General features: G+C 41.2%; 1 protein-coding gene across 3 annotated transcripts in view; it reads right to left on the minus strand.

Annotated features, from left to right (window-relative positions):
• The window catches only part of rsrc1 (arginine/serine-rich coiled-coil 1), a 401286-nt gene that overhangs the window by 238849 nt on the left and 146672 nt on the right, over positions 1 to 15765 (minus strand). For all 3 annotated transcript variants that reach the window (XM_080185516.1, XM_080185515.1, XM_080185513.1), the window contains one exon: positions 2303 to 2339. In XM_080185516.1, the coding sequence (XP_080041642.1) occupies positions 2303 to 2339 (37 nt within the window). The remainder of the gene's footprint in view (positions 1 to 2302; positions 2340 to 15765) is intronic.

Below are 15765 nucleotides of genomic sequence, written 5' to 3' on the forward strand. Positions count from 1 at the left end.
TGGAGGTTCCGGGAGTGGCCTAGTAGTTCATGTCGGTGTGTGTGCTTGATCCTGGACCAGTAGACGGGCGCCGCAACAGCTCAGTGACTAGCACTGCTGGCTGTGCAGATACATGGATTTGGGCCTGTGTCTGTGGGAGTTTGCGCATTCTCCCTGTGGTTGCGTGGGTTTCCTCCGGGCGCTCCGGTTTCCTCCCACACCCCAAAGATGTGCTCTTAGGCTGATTGGTTTACCAAATTGACACTATTCTCCCCTGAATCTGGCTAAGTTAGGGGTTCCACTCGCAGACACGCAGGGCAGGGTAGGTGTAGGAGGATGCGGCGGCACAGGCTCGTTGGACCAAAGGGCCTGTTTCCCGTGCTGGGTTGTTCTTTGTACAAGGGAAGAGGTCCACTGACAACGATGCAAGAAACAGACATAAACCAACATCATGTCAGATGGTAAGCACAACAATGGATGTTACTTTAATCAGGACAGCTGATTGTGTGTCAGAAGTAACACTTAAGCTAATCAGACCATGTGTGGCATGAATTTAAGTTCTTGCACCAAATCACATGGGAAACATTGAGGTCATTGATGTGGTACTGAGTAGAGCATTAAAATATTGAGGTAAGAGAAAATATTGGAAAAACTGGGTCTCTTTCACTCTGAAATGAGGTGACCAACAAGTATCCTTACAGAACTTCATGAGATGTTGAAGACATAGTTAAAATAAATCCAGATATCTCTCAAGGTTTGTCAAGGTGTAAAGAAGATTCCCTTCACTTCAAGGAATGATCAACACTTGGAATTATCTTTTGGGAAGGTTAGCAGATGAAACCCTTAGATTTCTTAACAAAAAAGTTTGAAGCCAAAGATTGCAAGATTTTGTTTCTTGCTGAATGAGCGAAGATGGGCCAAATCCCTTTAATCTACTGATGGGGCGATTCTGTTGTTCATTCCCAAATACTGTGTGCTAATGTAAGAGAAGTGATGAACAAAAATCTTGCACTGATGCAGTATCTTTCATGGCCTCAGCAAGCAAAGCATTTTGTAGCCAATTAAGTAGTTTTGAAATGTTGACACTGCAATCATGTCTGGAAATGCAACAATCAATTTGCGCATGCAAAGACCCACAAGCAGCAACAAAATAAATCAGCAGACAATCTGTTTCCCCGATGCTGCTTGAAGAAAAATTGTTGGCCAACAGATGAGGAGACTATGAAAACTCCCCTGCTTTTTTTCCAAATAGTGCTATGAGATCTTGAGCATCCAAAAGGTGAGAGAGACCTCCGAGAATACAGCACCTCATCAGGTCTGACGTTTCAATTTAGCTTTTGAGCTGACATCTCTGGGCTGGAGTTTGAATCCATGATCTTCTGACTGAGAGGTAAGCATGGTAGCAATGAACCACGGCCAACACAACTACAGTTTGGTAACAAACATAAGTCAAATCAATTCATATTAATCTGGATATTTGAAATTTAACAAGCACGTTCAGACAAACTGTGTTCCTGATGACTTGGCTGCATTGGAAAGTACAGCAAAGAGAGATTAGAATGATTTGTGATTTAAGATTCTAGATGCAGAAGAAGCATTAAAATGCCTGATAACATTGAGAAAATTATCCAAAAAAAAACAGAGCTCTCGTGCAGTTTATTTCACATGTACTGCAGGCATAAATATAGCAATAAATATAAAATTAACATAAATCAAGACTAAAGAGTAAGACTCTGTGTCCAGCCTCTGGATATCAGAATCAGATTCTCATAAATTTAGTGCATTAATGTACCTATTGAAAATAAATGCAAGAGCATCCAATTAAAAATAGGATTGTAAAGGCAGAACTGAACATGGTGATTTAATAGGTTACCACACTACAACAGTTAAAAAATATGTATTTAAAAATATGGTACTCTTAAATCAATTATTGTTAATACAGAATATTCATTCAGATTCTTTTTGTAATTTATATTTAAAAAAATTAAAAACAAACCTACACAAAATACATAGCCAATGTTTTCTATCAGCATTATGCTGCAGTGCCATCCACAAGTTCCCTTCCATGCTATAGGTTTCAGTCAATTTTATTTCATCTTTACATCAAAAAGATATAATTTATAACAAAAAAAAATTAATTCCCTTGGAATGCAGAGATAAATGGAAGTGTGAGTGCCTAGTACATAAGAAAAGTAAGGCTGCCCCTCTGGGAAATTGTCTACTTTCAGAGTGCTAGGTATTCAAAGCTTGTTCAAAAGTGTTCGTTTAGAATACAGATATCAAAAGATGATGCAAATATTCAGGAGATAATCATAAAACTTACCAGATGTTCTAATCCTACTTTGATGTTCCCAGGATCCCTGTAAAAGAAATTTTTAAAAGTCCTAAATAACAGTTGTTCAGTTCCATGCAATGCCCACCCCAACATCCAAGATTCAAAGTGTTCTAACTTAAAACTATAACATTCAGCCATCTACAAGCTAAAAATGATCACCATAACAAATTATAACTCTTATTATTAGAAAAATGTATTCATTTTTGTTGCATTTTAGAATTATAGATGAAGTACATAATTGTTCTGGCAAAAGATTGTGAACCTGAAACGTTACCTCTGTTTCTCCACAGGTATTCCTGATCTGCTGAGTATTTCCAGCATTTGCTATTTTAAAAGCAGAACTGTAGGTTTTGATATGTTTGCTCCAGCAGAAGTGTAACCCAAATTTTAGCTGTCTGTCATGTAATATTTTTTGGAAATAAAATAATCCGATGATTACTGAAATATATACATATACTACATATGTGTGTATGACTGCAACTTTATATCGTGCTGCCTTCTTCTTTTCCCTTGGAATCTTCTTTCTCCCTTCCTTTCTAAGTTCAAACCCCAATAATGTCAATATGAACATTTTTATATTCATTTATGACATTTTATACAAGCCACAAGGTCCTCCCATCTCCGATCTTTCTTGGGTTGAATTCAAGGATTTAACTATTGATTCTTATTCAACAGCAGCTCCCAATCAGCTTGAGTTTCACAGGAACCATCTTCAACAAAATGCTGCAACTTCACCAGAATTTCCTCAATTCCACATTTGATGAGGAGATGCCAGCATTGGATTGGGGTGGGCTCAGTAAGAAATCTCACAACACCAGGTTAAAATCCAACACTTTTATTTGGGTTTTTTCCCCCACTTTGAACTGGTGGTTTGTGGTGTCAATGGGAGCCATGAGATGGAATTGCCGGCATTGGACTAGGACGGGCACAGTAAGATGTCTCACAACACTAGGTTAAATAAACCAGTTGGAATTTAACTTGGTGTTGTGAAACTTCTTACTCTACTCATGATGGTCTTGATGGCATAGTTCCATCAGTATTATCGTCATTTAAACCTATTGTGACATTGCTGTGCATTGTGTAGCCAACTTTGGTCAGTCAATTACTTTAAGCAATTAATAGATAGGGTTGTTAGGAAGGCATACGGTGTCTTGGCGTTTATTGGTAAGGGGGTTGAATTTAGGAGCCGCAGCGTCATGTTGCAACTGTACAAAACTCTGGTGCGGCCGCACTTGGAGTATTGTGTGCAGTTCTGGTCCCCACATTATAAGAAGGACGTGGAGGCTTTGGAGAGGGTGCAGAGGAGGTTTACCAGGATGTTGCCTGGTATGGAGGGGAGGTCCTATGAGGAGAGACTGAGAGATTTGAGGTTGTTTTCGTTAGAAAGAAGGCGGCTACGAGGGGACCTTATTGAAACGTATAAGATGATTAGAGGTTTAGATAGGGTGGACAGTGATAGCCTTTTTCCTCGGATAGAGAAAGCTAGCACGAGGGGGCATAGCTGTAAATTAAGGGGTGGTAGTTATAGGACGGATGTCAGGGGTAGGTTCTTTACCCAGAGGGTGGTGAGGGATTGGAATGCCCTGCCTGCTGCAGTTGTAAATGCGCCTAGTTTGGGGGCGTTTAAGAGATCCGTGGATAGGTTTATGGATGGTAAGGGTTTGGTTTAGGTTAGAGGGTCATTGTTTTTTAACTGGTCGGCACAACATCGTGGGCCGAAGGGCCTGTTCTGCGCTGTAATGTTCTACGTTCTATGTTCTAAAACAGCAGCAGCAATCTTTTATTTTTGCCCATTGCCAGTTCCTTGATCCAGTCTTGACTTGCTTCAGACTGCCTGCACCACACCGCTGGGTGTGTGAGCTCAGATGACTCTTTTCTGGCTTCAGTTTCCCCTTCAGTTAGGCTCTGACTCAAAAAATACAACCTTGAAACCAGGGCCAATGCATCCAACAAGTCCTTTGCTCACACACGGCCTAGCTGGTTCAGCATGTTATGGATTTCATTATATTTCAAGAGCTTCCTTATGATTCATTAAGCTTTGCAAAGCAGTAGAGTAAAATACGCTTTTGAGGTGAAAACTCCAAAATGGTTTTATGAAATAGCAACAGATAAACAGTAAAGGACAGTAGAAAAGATTGAATTCAATTATTTAACAAATATGTTCCTCCTTTAAAAATGATTATAACTGAACTAGAGGTAGATGTATGACAATATTTTTACTCGAGATTTTGAATTAATTCCCTAACAATGCAATCCATACTTCTGCTGAGGGTCTCAGAAGGACCGGTGAATTGAGCCCTCTCAGATGGATTTTGCTAACTTCCAAGTTTGACCTTGGACAAACAAAACCAACATTTTACAACAACGCCAGCTGAGGTTCAGTGACTTTTGCCTTGGTGTCAGGAGGTTGTGGACACAGCTTCCACTCTAGGTTTGGACCACAAAAACAAAGGCTGATACTCCAGTGCAGTACTGAGGGAGCGCTGCACTGTTGCAGCTGCTGCTTTTGCTTGAGAATTAAATTGAGATGTCATCTTCCACATAGGTAGACGTGGTAGGATTTCAAAACAGAGTCCAGAAAATAGGCATATTTGCTGAATTCTATGTGACCGCCTGAGCTGTGCCCACATTCTGGGAAAGAATTAGCAATTCCTTGCCGTAGATGTAACAATTCTTTGGATTTCCATTTGAGGAAGTGACTTAGTTAGCAGGTGCAGGTAGTCCAACTGATATCATCTGCCTGAAGTTTCCGAAAGCTATTGAAAAGGTTCCTCCCATGTTCTGACTAGTTACCAACAGAATTGCACATGGATGGTGTTTGAAGTAATACTGTTCATAATATTTACTCATGACCTGAATAAAGGCAATGCCTCTAAGTTTTGGATAATGCAAAGATTTGTGAGAGTGTTAGGGTCAGAGAGAAAAATTGGCTACAATCAGATCACAATGAGACAGAGACTATCCGTAAAGTTGACACGGCACCAGGACTGGATGAGATGCATCCAATGATATTGAAGGAAATGAAAATGGAAATTGCAAGAGTGTTGGCCATAATGTTTCAGTCTTCTCTAGATTCAGGGGAGATTCTAGAGGACTAGAAAATTGTGATGTATATGGACTTTCAAAAGGCATTTAATACACTGCCATGTAACAGATTTGTGAGAAAAGTTATAGCTCATGGAATAAAGGGGACAGCAGCAATGTGGATCCAAATTGGCTGAATAGCAGAAGGCAGAGGCTAATTTTCTTAGAGGAAGATTTGTAATGGTGTGCCCCAGGGATCAATCTTGGTACCCTTGCTTTTCCTGATAATATATTAATGATTTAGGTATTTGCACGCAGCAGATAATTTCAAAGTTTGTGAAAGAGACAAAACTTTTAAGTATTGTATACTGGGACGGGGCTGATGTAGAAATTCAAAAGGATATGAGCAAAAATCCTTTGGTATCAATGGGTGATATTCTGGTTGGCGACTAGTGGAGTGCCCCAGGGATCGGTGCTGGGGCCTCAGCTATTTACCATTTATATAGATGATCTGGAGGAGGGGGCTGAGGGTAAGGTGACGAAATTTGCTGTTGACACGAAGATAAGTGGAAAAGCAAATTGTGCGGAGGGGGTGGGAAGTTTGCAGAAGGGTCTAGATAGGCTAAGCGAGTGGGCGAGGACCTGGCAGATGGAGTTCAATGTTAGCAAGTGTGAGGTTATCCACTTTGGCAGGAATAATAGTAGGAGGGATTACTATTTAAAGGGTGAAAAGCTGCAGCACGCTACGGTGCAGAGGGGCCTGGGGGTCCTTGTGCATGAGTCGCAAAAACCCAGCCTGCAGGTGATCAGGAAGGCAAATGGGATGCTGGCCTTTATAGCGAGGGGGATTGAATATAAAAGCAGGGAGGTCTTGCTGCAACTGTACAGGGCACTGGTGAGGCCACAGCTGGAGTACTGTGTGCAGTTTTGGTCACTGCACTTGCGCAAGGATATTTTGGCCTTGGAGGGAGTGCAGAGGAGGTTCACTAGGCTGATACTGGAGATGAGGGGGTTGGACTATGAAGAGAGGCTGAATAGACTGGGTTTGTACTCAGAGTTTAGAAGGATGAGGGGGATCTTATACAGACATATAAGATAATGAAGGGGATGGATAGGGTAGAGGTAGAGAGATTCTTCCCACTCAGAAAGGACAGCAGGACTAGAGGGCACAGCCTCAAGATAAGGGGGGGGGGGCGCAGTTTAGAACAGAGTTGAGGAGGAACTTCTTCACTCAAAGGGTGGTGAATCTCTGGAATTCTCTGCCCATTGATGTGGTGGAGGCTACCTTGCTAAATATATTTAAGACACGGGTAGATAGGTTTTTGGTAGGCAAGGGAATTAAGGGTTATGGGGAGAAAGCGGGAAAGTGGAACTGAGCCACTTCAGATCAGCCATGATCTTATTGAATGGCGGGGCAGGCTCGAAGGGCTAGATGGCCTACTCCTGCTCCTATTTCTTATGTTCTTATGTTCCTTATGTTCTCAAATCTATGGAATGGGCAGATATGTGGCAGATGAAGTTCAGTGCATAAAACTGAGAAGTGAAGCATTTTGCAAGAACATGGAGACACAATATAAAATACGTGGTGAAATTCTTAATGGTGGACAGGAGCAGAAGGACCTAAGTGTATACTTCCATTGATCATTGAAGGTAACAGGCCAGGTTGAGAAAGCAGTTAATAAAGTACATAGATGTCCAAATCACCAACAACTGTCCTGTTCCCTCCACACTAACACTATAGTTAAGAAAGCCCACCAATGCCTCTACTTTCTCAGGAGGCTAAGGAAATTTGGTATGTCCACTATGACTCTCACCAAATATTACAGATGCACCATAGAAAGTATTTCTTCTGGTTACATCACAGCTTGGTGTGGCTCCTGTTCCGTCCAAGACCACAAGAAACTACAAAAGATTGTGAACAAAGACAAGTCCATCACACAAACCAGCCCCAGCGCGCACCCCCCCCCACCTCAGAAAAGCAGCCAGTATAATCAGTATAATCAGGCACCCCATGCACCCTGGACCTTCTGTCAGGAAAAAAATACAGAAGTCTGAGGTCATGTACTAACCAACTCAAGAACAGTTTCTTCCCTGTCAGACTTTTGATTGGACCTACGTTGCATTAAGTTGACCTTTCGCTACACCCTAGCTTTGACTGAACCACTACACTCCACACTCTCATTCCCTTCTCTACGTGCGGTACACTTTATATAGTGCACAAGAAACAATACTTTTCAATATATACTAATACATAAGACAATAATAAATCAAATCAAAAAAGGAATCCATGGGATTTATTAATAGGGGCATAGAGTACAAAAGCAAGGAGGTTATGCTGAACTTACACAAAACACAAGTTAGACCTCAGCTGCAGTACATTTGTGGGTGCCACACCAGAGAAAGGATGTGAATGCAGAAGACATTTACAAGAATGGTTCCAGGGATGAGAAACTTTTGTTGAGGATATATTGGGACTGTTTTATTTGGAGTGGAGATTTGATAGAGATATTCAAAGTCATGAGGGGGCTGGACAGAGTATATAGGGAGAAGCCATTCACACTCATAAAAGGATCAAGAATGAGAGGTAACAGATGTAAAGTGATTTGCAAAAGAAGCAAAGAGATGATGTGAGAGAAAATATTTCCACACAGCAAGTGGTTTGGGTCTGGAATGCACTGCGTGGAAGTATGGTGAAGGCCAGTTCAATTGAGGAATTCAAGAGGGCATTAGATGACTATTTGGAAACAAACAATACACAAGGTGCAGGGAAAAGGCAGGAGGATGGCATAAAGTCATAACGCTTATTTAAAGAGCTGATGTAGAGATGATCAGCCCAATGACCACTCCTGCGCTATAACATTTATGTGATTCTGTGAAATGACCTGTAGTATGTTAAAAACAGAATACTGGAAATAATCAGGTTAAACAACATCTGTGGACAGAAAAAAAGTTAGTCTTTTAAATCGATAACCTTTCATTTGTATTGACCTGAAACATTAACTTGGTCTATCACTCCACATTTCTGTTTTAATTTCAAATTTCCAGCATCAACAGTATTTTACTTTTGCTCCAATTCACCTATTTTGGTGGGGTTGGTTCAGGGATAAATGTCAGCCAGAATATCAGAAGAACTACTCCAGTCTTGGAACTGGGTTATGCTTTTCCTTTTGACAGGGGGGATTGACAAAGTAGATGCTGAGAGGTTGTTTCTCCTTGTGGGAGAGTATAGGACCAGAGGGCATAGTCTCAGAGTAGTGGATCAGCCATTTAGGAGAGGGATGAGGGGGAATTTCTTGTCTCAGAGTAGTGAATCTGCTAAATTCTTTACTGCAGAGGGCTTTGGAGGCTGGGTCATTAAGTATGTTCAAGGTTGAGACAGACAGATTTTTAATCAGTAAGGGAATTAATGGTTATGGGGATATTGCTGGAAAGTGGAGTTGAGGATTTGATATCAGATCAATCATGTTCCCATTGAATGGTGGTGCAGACTCAATGGGCTGAATGGCAGAGCAGACTCAATAGGCTGAATGGCCTATTTCTGCTTCTATATCTTACGGCCAAACTTGAGCAGTTCATTACCTCATCCAAAAGATGTCAACCAGAATTCTCCAGTCATGTATGCCCCGCCACTGCTGCCAGCAAGAACAGAGAATTTAGTGCTCTGCCAAAACTCCATTCACTGTAGTGGGACTGGAGAATCCCAGCCACAGGTAAGGTCAGAAAATTCCAGCCATTATCTGTAACATTACTGACACTCAGTACCTACCAAAATCTAAATTTTAAACAAAAATCTAATTTTATATCTTACTGTTGTATTCTAACGATGCTCACATTTAGAATTTTTTTTCAGCAAAATAATTTTATAATCTATCTATAATTATTGAAAATGCAATTAAAACTATACTCATTCCTTACTTTCCATCAAAAAAATATCTGAACCAAATTTTAACACCTTGCATATCTTCCAAAAATTTATTTTGGAGTGAAACTTTGTACCTTTTTTCATTTCCAACTTATTCCCAAACTGTGGAAAAGTTTGTGTTCTGGATCTCTGACTATTAGAAAATAGGTTGCAACCGTAAACACTGTTTTTCCTGCCATTTGAGTACTCACAGATGGCAGAGATCTCAGACTTTCATTCCAGCAGATCAGCTGTTCAAAGCATAAACATAATAGACAGTGTCCTGTAACCTTTGTGCCATTCCATTTTCACAGTTAACTATTCCAAAGAAAACCAGAACTAATTTGTGCAAAATTATGATCAGTTCACTGCCCTGAACAGTCTGAACATGTTAAAGATTTATGATGATGAAACAATATATGCACAGGAAGGAATAGTCATTTTAATAAGACAACGTGATCAGAAATTCTTGACTTGTAATCAAACTTGTGAAAACCTTTGTGTACATCTGTCTTGGTGTCTAAAGTTGAAAACACAATTACTATTAAATTGACATTTTAAACTAGTGCTGTCTTATGAGAACAATTTATTTAATTTTACACTTTAGGGAAAACGGTACTAATAGAGTAAATGTAAACATGCAAAACTTGAGGTGCCTCATTTTGTAATAGTTTTGGGCAACTTAAAAAGGGAAATATCCATATCATGTTTTTCACAAAGATTATACATTCAGAAAAGATAGGAAGTGGTCTTCATGGAAAATACCAAAATGTCAATCTCAATTCTTGTAACTACTTAAGTTTTGGACACTTCTAACTTATGTCAAGTAAGGAACACCTCAGTTCTACAATTTTATTAGTATATTCATAATTTATTAAATAGTGCCTATTAAATCAATGTGCTTTAGAACACGGCACTGAAACAGAATAGGAGCAGGATTGGACCATCTGGTCCTTTGAGCTGCTCTGCCATTCAATAAGTTCATGGCTGTTCTAATAGTAGCCTTAATACCATTTGTCTGCCTGTACCTTTGACTCCCTTAATCAAAAATCTAACTCCACCTTGAATATATTCAATGACTAAGTTTACACTGTAAGTCATCTCAACACCAGGTTAAAGTCCAACAGGTTTATTTGGAATCATGAGTGGGCACCTGATGAAATAGGTCAGTGGACACCTGATGAAAGAGCAGCACTCCAAAAGTCTGTGATTCCAAATAAATCTGTTGGACTTTAACCTGTTGTTGCACAACTTCTTACTGAGCCCATTTCAGTCCAACGCTGGCATCTCCACATCATAAGTATCCCCTGATTGTTAAAGAGGAGAATTCCAAACGCTAACAAATCTTCAGAGAATTCTACTTCAACTCCAACTTGAATGGGAAACCCCTTATTTTGAAACTGTGTCCACTTGCTCGAGATTGATCCACAAGGAGAAAATTCCTCTCAACGTCCACCCTGGCATTACCATCACTGAAGCTCCCAGTGCAAACACCCTGGAAGTTACCATTGACCAGAGGCTGATTTGAACGAGTCAAATAAATATTGTGGCTCAAGAGGAGGTTTGAGGCTGCGAAATCTGCATAGAGTAATTTACCTGCTGACTCCTCACAGCCTGTCCACAATTTACAAGGCACAAGTCAGAAGTATGGTCGAATACTCTACACTTGCCCAGTTGAGTGCAACTCCAACAACATTCAAGAAGATCGTACCATCCAAGACAAAGCAGCTCGCTTAATTGACATACCATCCACCAGCAGTGGCAGAAGTGTGTACCGTCCACAAGATCCCCCAGAATCTTACATGTTTCAAAATCATTTCTCATTCTTCTTTGCTCAATTGAGCATTGGAAATAGTTGATCTGTGAAATGTTAATTTTGTTTTGTCTCATTTATGTGACATTCTGCAATAATCTAGTCAGAATGGCAGGAAAATCTCAAATAAATTCTTCTTGAATGCTAACTGATTCAACTTTGCCTTCAATACTTTTGTGCAATTCTTGCATTTCAAAAAGTGTTCTGCTCTCTGATTTTGAAATTTTGAACAGTTTTTTTCAAGCCCCAAGAGAATTCATTCAATATTTCACACCTTACATTTCATAGAATCTTCAAACCAAGATTGGGGGAACGGCAAATTGTGCGGAGGGTGTGGAGAGTCTGCAGAAGGATCTAGATAGGCTGGGCGAATGGGCCAGGAAATGGCAAATGGAATTTAGTGTTGGCAAGTGTGAGGTGGTCCACTTTGGTAGGAAGAATGGTAGGAAGGACTATTACTTACGGGGCGAAAAACTGCAGCAGGCGACGGTGCAGAGGGACCTCGGGGTCCTTGTGCGTGAGTCGCAAAAACCCAGCTTGCAGGTGCAGCAGGTGGTCAGGAAGGCGAATGGGATGCTGGCCTTCATAGCGAGGGGGGTTGAATATAAAAGTAGGGAGGTCTTGCTGCAGCTGTATAGGGCATTGGTGAGGCCGCAGCTGGAGTACTGTGTGCAGTTTTGGGTGCCGCACCTGCGCAAAGATATTTTGGCCTTGGAGGGAGTGCAGAGGAGGTTTACTAGGCTGATACCGGAGTTGAGGGGGTTGAGCTATGAGGAGAGGCTGAATAAACTAGGCTTGTACTTGTTAGAGTTTAGAAGAATGAGGGGGGATCTCATTGAGACGTACAAGATGATGAATGGGATGGATAGGATAGAGGTGGAGAGACTCTTCCCGCTCAAAAAAGACAGTAGGACTAGGGGGCACAGCCTCAAGATAAAGGGGGGGCGGTTTAGAACGGAGTTGAGGAGGAACTTCTTCACTCAAAGGGTGGTGAATCTCTGGAACTCTCTGCCCGTTGAAGTGGTGGAGGCTGCCTCGCTAAATATTTTTAAGACGCGGGTTGATGGGTTTTTGATAAGAGAGGGGATTAAGGGTTATGGGGAGAGGGCGGGAAAGTGGAACTGAGCCACGACAGATCAGCCATGATCTTATTGAATGGCGGGGCAGGCTCGAAGGGTTGGATGGCCTACTCCTGCTCCTATTTCTTATGTTCTTATGTTCTTAAATCCCAGCAGTATAGAAGGCCATTTAGCCCATCGAGCCTGCACCAACTCTCTCACAGAGCATTTTACTTAGGCCCACACTCCATCCCATTCCCTTAACCCCATGCATTCCCCTAACCTATACATCTTGGGACACTAAGTGACAATTTAGTAACGCCAAACCACATAACCTGCACATTTTTGGACTGAGAGGGGAAACCAGAGCAACTGAAGGAAACCCATGCATTTCAAGGAAGAATGTGCAAACTCCACACTGACAATCACCCAAGACTAGAATCGAACCCAGGTCCCTGGCACTGACAGGCAACAATGCTAACCATTGAGTCTATTTTTTTTCAGACTCAATTTAATTTATATTTATTGGTTCATTGCTCCACCCATAAAAAATGTTGGCTGCTGGCTCTTTCAACCACAATTTAGAAGTTAAATCTATACTAATTCAATCTCAGCTCCAGGAAATCGCCGCAGGCGTTCCACAGAATAGTGTCCTCGGTCCAACTATCTTCAGCTGCTTCATCAATGACCCTCCCTCCATCACAAGATCGGAAGTGGGGATGTTCGCCAATGATTGCACAATGTTCAGCACCATTTGCGACTCCTCAGATACAGAACCAGTCTGCACATATTCAGCAAGACCTGGACAACATTTGGATAAGTGATAAGTGACATTTGTGCCACACAAGTGCCAGGCAATGACCATTACTTGACATTCAATGGCATTACCATCACTGAATCTCTCAGTGTAAACATCCTGGAAGTTACCATTGACCAGAGGCTGATTTGAATGAGTTAAATAAATACTGTGGCTCAAGAGGAGGTTTGAGGCTGCGAATTCTGCATGGAGTAATTTACCTGCTGACTCCTCAAAGCCTGTCCACAATTTACAAAGCACAAGTCTGAAGTATGGTCGAACACACTACACTGGCTCAGTTGAGTGCAGCTCCAACAACACTCAAGAAGTTTGTACCATCCAGGACAAAGCAGCTCACTTACTTGACATACCATCCACCAGCAGAGGCAGAACTGTGCACCATCCACAAGATGTGCAGCAACAACTCACCAAGGCTCCATCGATAGTACCGTCCTAACGTGCAAAATCTACCACATAGAAGGACAAGAGCAGCAGATGTATGGGAACACGTTAAAGTGTCTCTTCAACCCACACAAAATCCTGACTTGGAACTATATCACCATTCCTTCACTTTCACTGGATCAAAATCCTGGAGCTCCTTAACAGCACTGAGTATAACTACACCACATGAATTGCAATGGTTCCAGAAGATAGTTCACTACTAACTTCGCAAAGGCAATTAGGATAGTCAATTAAAGTGCTGGTCTAGTCAGTGATGTAAAAAAATTAAAAAATTATCTCTGGGCTGTTGCTATTGAGTTGTGGCTCAGTAGTACTATACTTCTCTTCTTTGTTCGAAGGTTGTAGGTTCAAGTCACACTTTAACAACGAGTTCATAATCGATACGGAACTATTAGAGCAATAGGTACCATTTTCCAGATGAGACATTAAACTAAGAACCATTTGCCATTTCAGGTGAAAATAGACTTCCGCTTATATAGCACCCTTCATGATGTCAGGGCACCCAAGACAGCTTTAGAGCCAGTGAAGGATTTTTTTAAATGCAACTGCTGTAGTATATCATACGTGTTGGGCAATTTGTGCACAGCAAGCTTCCAAAACAGCCATATGATAATCACCTGAAAATCTGTTTTATGACTTTTGAGGGATAAATATTGGTCAGGACAGCAGGGTTAACTCCACTGCTCTTGTCCAAAATAGCACCATGGGATCTTTTATGTCCGCCTGAGAGGGCAAACATCAGTTTAACATCTCACCCAAGAGACAATGCTTCCAATGGTGCAGCAATCTCTAAGTACTGCACTCATGTGTTAATTTTGATTTACATGCTCTATTCCTGGAGTGGGGCTGGAACCCACAACCTTCAAACTAACAGGCAAGAGGATTACCACCTAAGCTACAACTGACACACGAAAAGATTCCATGCCACTATCTGAAGAAAAGCAGGGGAATTTTCCCAGTGGCCTGGCTAATACTGCCTCTCAGTCAACAACCAAAGCCCATGACTTGGTCATTCATTTGGTAATATTTGTAGGAAATTGCTGGATGCGAGGTGGCTATTGCATTTGCTACAATTGCCACAACTTGTACAGGTAGTAACTTCTTGTGACTAATAAATAAACTTTAAAGCACCTCATAAGCACATTGTTTGACATCAAGCCACCTAAGGAAATATTGGCACTGATGATCAAAAGCTTGATCAAAGAGATTGGTTCAAGGAGCATCTTAAAGGAGCACAGGAAGATCAAACAATAGGTTTACTTGGGGAATTTCAAAGCTTATGGCCTTAGCAGCTAAAGGCACAGCCCATTGTGGAATGTTTGAATAGAGGGATGCTGAAGGAGCCAAAACTGAATTTAAGAATCAATGATGTGGGTATGCCGGCGTTGGACTGGCGTAAACACAGTAAAAAGTCTGACAACACCAGGTTTTAGTCCAACCTATTTATTTGATAATATACTCGCAAGCTTTCGGGGTTAGCCCCTTCGTCAGGTGAATTATTCAGGTCACCTGACGAAGGGGCTAACCCTGAAAGCTTGCGAGTATATTATCAAATAAATAGGTTGGACTAAAACCTGGTGTTGTCAGACTTTTTACTGTGTTTAAGAATCAAAGCATTGCTTAACTCGGTTCGCTAGCGATATAAGGGTGATAAGTAAATAGAACTTGGTGTGAGTTACAAAGCAGACCACAGAGTTTTGGGTTACTTCAAAGTTTAACATAAGAGGCCATCCAGTAATGTGTTGGAATAGTCAAATGCAGAGATAACAAAGACATGATTCAGGAGGCTGAGGAGGCGTTGAACAATAAAATGGAAATAGGTTGTCTGACAGATTTGGTCAGAAGCTAACCTTGGAATCAATATGAAATCAAGGTTGCGAATGGCTTGGTTCAGATAGTTTCTGGTAATTGCAGAGGACAGAGATGGAGCCAGTGACTCACAAATATTGTTAATGGCAGGGAACAAATTGGTCTTTCCAGTATTTAGTTGGACGAAATTTCTGCTCAACCAGTGTTGCCTGTTGGACAAGTGGTTTGACAAGCTAGGAAGAGCTGAAGAGTCGAAAGGTGTGGTTGTGAGATAGAGGTAGATGTTATCAGCGTTCATGTGGTATGGATGATGTTACCAATGGCAGCATGTAGAAGAGAAAAAGGAGAACCCCTCGAGAACACATACAACAGTGTCGAGATTTCAGACTTCATAGGTGTAATTTCCGAGGGAAGTTCAGTACTCTGGACAGACAGTTGGTTAAGGAAGCCAGTCCTTAGAAAAGAATCATTTATTTACACAGCAAAACAATATAAGCATGTATCTCCTAACTCCACTCTACTATCCTGTGCTCAAGTAGACACCCAATAAATGCCCACATGTGTGTACTTAACCTCAACTGATACAGT

The sequence above is a fragment of the Carcharhinus amblyrhynchos genome, chromosome 3, assembly GCF_965287045.1.
Source record: "Carcharhinus amblyrhynchos chromosome 3, sCarAmb.v2.hapA, whole genome shotgun sequence".
Taxonomy (NCBI): Eukaryota; Metazoa; Chordata; class Chondrichthyes; order Carcharhiniformes; family Carcharhinidae; genus Carcharhinus; species Carcharhinus amblyrhynchos.